Source organism: Asparagus officinalis, chromosome 9 (assembly GCF_001876935.1).
Source record: "Asparagus officinalis chromosome 9, Aspof.V1, whole genome shotgun sequence".
Classification (NCBI taxonomy): Eukaryota; Viridiplantae; Streptophyta; class Magnoliopsida; order Asparagales; family Asparagaceae; genus Asparagus; species Asparagus officinalis.
The window spans coordinates 65,867,325-65,870,042 of record NC_033802.1 but is presented as its reverse complement, the minus strand read 5'-3'; the positions used below and the strand labels follow the sequence as shown (position 1 = coordinate 65,870,042).

The 2,718-nt window shown below is 43.8% G+C and overlaps 1 protein-coding gene across 1 annotated transcript; it reads left to right on the top strand.

Annotated features, from left to right (window-relative positions):
* Positions 411-1,461, top strand: LOC109823566. Its single transcript, XM_020389842.1, has 2 exons — positions 411-902; positions 1,303-1,461. Exons 1-2 carry the CDS (start codon positions 411-413, stop codon positions 1,459-1,461), a joined length of 651 nt encoding a protein of 216 aa, XP_020245431.1.

Sequence of the window (2,718 nt, the reverse complement as noted above, 5' to 3'; positions counted from 1 at the left end):
GTGGTGGAGTCTGTTTTGAGTTATTCTTCACGTTTTTCACAATTCCTTCGCCGTTTTCACAGTCACCGATCTATTGGTCCCATATTTTGGGTGCTTGAGGAATTTTTCAAGGAGAGCACTATGATATTTCGAGAATTTTCAACAACAACAACAACAACGTCACCATCCATGTTAAACCCACTGAAACGTGACAAAAACAAGCAAACAAGATTACGCAGTCTTCTCTAAAATATTTTCGCTTCTCCGATTTGATATCTAACGCACACAAATGCTGACCTTACTCAAAAAAAAGTTTCCGTCGTCCTATATCAACACACTACACGTCTCCTGCCGAAAACCTATAACTGCTCCGCCATCGTATCTCAATTAGTAATGCACCCTAAAAACAAGAACAATAACAAGAACGAGAAATGGCTCTCACTTCTTCTCTCCTCCCCCTCCTCCCCCTCCTCCTCCTAACGCTCTCCTCCTCCGCCGTCGCCGGAAAATGCAATAAAGACGACAAGGAGGCCCTCGTCGCGATCACGCCCCTCATTCGCTTCCCGACTACCAATTCGCGTTTGCGGGTGGACGAAACGACTCGCTTGCTGCCGACTGGTACGGCGTTCGACTGCGACGGCCTTTCACTCTCCGTCTGTGGTCTGGCCTCAGCCGTGTTCGCTGATGACGCACTCACACGGCACCCTCCCGCTCCGCAATCGGCCGACCTCCCCTTCTCCCAAACCCTCGTCTATCACAAGCTCCCCAGGCCATCGTCAGGCCGGCATCCCCGCCTCTTTTCACAAAGCGTCAAGAAGCTCTCACCTCCTCTTCCTCAGCTGGAAACTCTCTCTTCGGCCGGTTCCGTCCTTCCCTCCCAAATCCAATCTCTCACCGACCTTGCTGACCTCTCCTTCAACAAGGTTTATCGGCGTCGAATCCCCCCTCGCTGTCCACACCTCCCAACCCCTGGCCCTCGCACCTCGACCACCTCCGAACGCAACATTGCTCAGCCGGGACCATCCCAGAAGAATTCGGAAGCGTCCACGAACAGACTCGCCGCCGGACCTGTACTTGTCCCACAACAGCCTCTCTGGTCCGATCCCCGCCTCGCTCGGCGCACCGAAGTGGGGGGTAATCGACCTGTCGAGGAATGAGCTCACCGGCGACGCGTCGGTGCTGTTCGGAGCGGCGAAGCCGACCACGCAGATCGACATATCAAGGAACCGTTTCGGGTTCGACTTGACCGGAGTGACTTTCCCGGTGAACTCGACGGCGTTGGATATGAACCATAACATGATATACGGTGAGATTCCGGCGCAGATTAACGCGGTGGGTGGGCTCGTGCTGTTCAACGTGAGCTACAACAGGCTGTGTGGGGAAATACCCAGTGGGAGCGTGACGGCGAAGTTCGATGAGTTCTCTTACCTGCATAACAAGTGCTTGTGTGGAGCTCCCTTGCCCGCGTGCAAGTCAGACTGAGGGCCGGGTGTTTAACGTTAAACCGCCGCATTTTAAGTCATAATTATTAGTGGCTTTGTACGTACGAAGAATAAGTGGCTACCTACAATATTTGTATGCTTGATTAGCCATATTATTAGTGGCTTTGTACGTACGAAGAATAAGTGGCTACCTACAATATTTGTATGCTTGATTAGCCATAATCATTTGCTAAATAATAAACTGTTTTTGCTGTAAAACATTGAGGACTGAAAAGCCTTAAAACTTAGCTTGTGGGTGTGACATGTGAATTTTAGCTAAATATTCTCAATTTTGCATTGTGCACTAAGAAGATAACGAAAGTGCTAATTTCAGAAATTTCAAGGGCGGGCTCGAGCGAAGGTATATAAGTGCAAACTAGTACAACTTATAATGTAGGGCTCTCGTAAACATTACTTTGTCAAATCTGCAACTATTTCATACTAGTTCCTTAATCTCTCAAATCGGAAAGTGTAATGAACGATAAATTTTTAATACGGGTTTAAATAATTTTTCTGGTATTTAAATATTAAAATTTATTTTTAAAAGAGTATTCGTATTTTTCCCGATTTAATTTCTAGAATTTTCTATGATTTAAAGTCCAAAATTTATATTTATTTTAATGGTTTTGATAATTATAAAGTTAGTTGTTACGGTGAAAACTTTTTAAACTAATATTTTGTTATTTATTATTGCTATTATTATTATTTGTATTATTAATTATTTTGTATTAATATTTTTAGTTTGCACCCCTTATCCCCTACCGCAATTTGTAGCTGTCACGTGATCAGCACGACAGTCAATTTGTTATTGATTTTTTCCATGTATTTTCCTCTCCAATCAATCTCTCTCTCCCCTACCCCACGCCCTTAAAACCCTCCTCAAAACCTGCTCCCTCTCACATCGTGTCCCCTCTCCCTCTCTCTCCTCTATTATTTCCTCAGGGGCTGTTCATTTCGCTAAAAAATTTGGGAAATCAAAGAATAGGAAACTTATTTCCTGTAATAATTGTTTTGAGGTTGTTTGGTTGGTTTAAAAAAGAAGGAAATTATAGAATAGGAGATGAGATGAGATGAGTTGTCACCTTATTATCGGATGATGTGAGTGATTTCAAAAAAAATTTGTTTTGATGTTGTTTGGTTGGTTAAAAAAATAAGGAAATGAATTGGAGGTATATTATTGGATGATGTTTTGAGGTTGCTTGTGTTTGGTTCATTTTTTAAAATAAGAAAATAGATGAGATGAGATGAGTTGGAGGTA

What these genes read in the sequence shown, in the direction of transcription:
- LOC109823566 (XM_020389842.1), top strand. Translation starts at nt 411, where the DNA reads ATGGCTCTCACTTCTTCTCTCCTCCCCCTCCTCCCCCTCCTCCTCCTA. An exon ending in CTGACCTCTCCTTCAACAAG is followed by an intron (nt 903 to 1,302) that starts GTTTATCGGCGT and finishes ATTCCGGCGCAG; the next exon opens with ATTAACGCGGTGGGTGGGCT.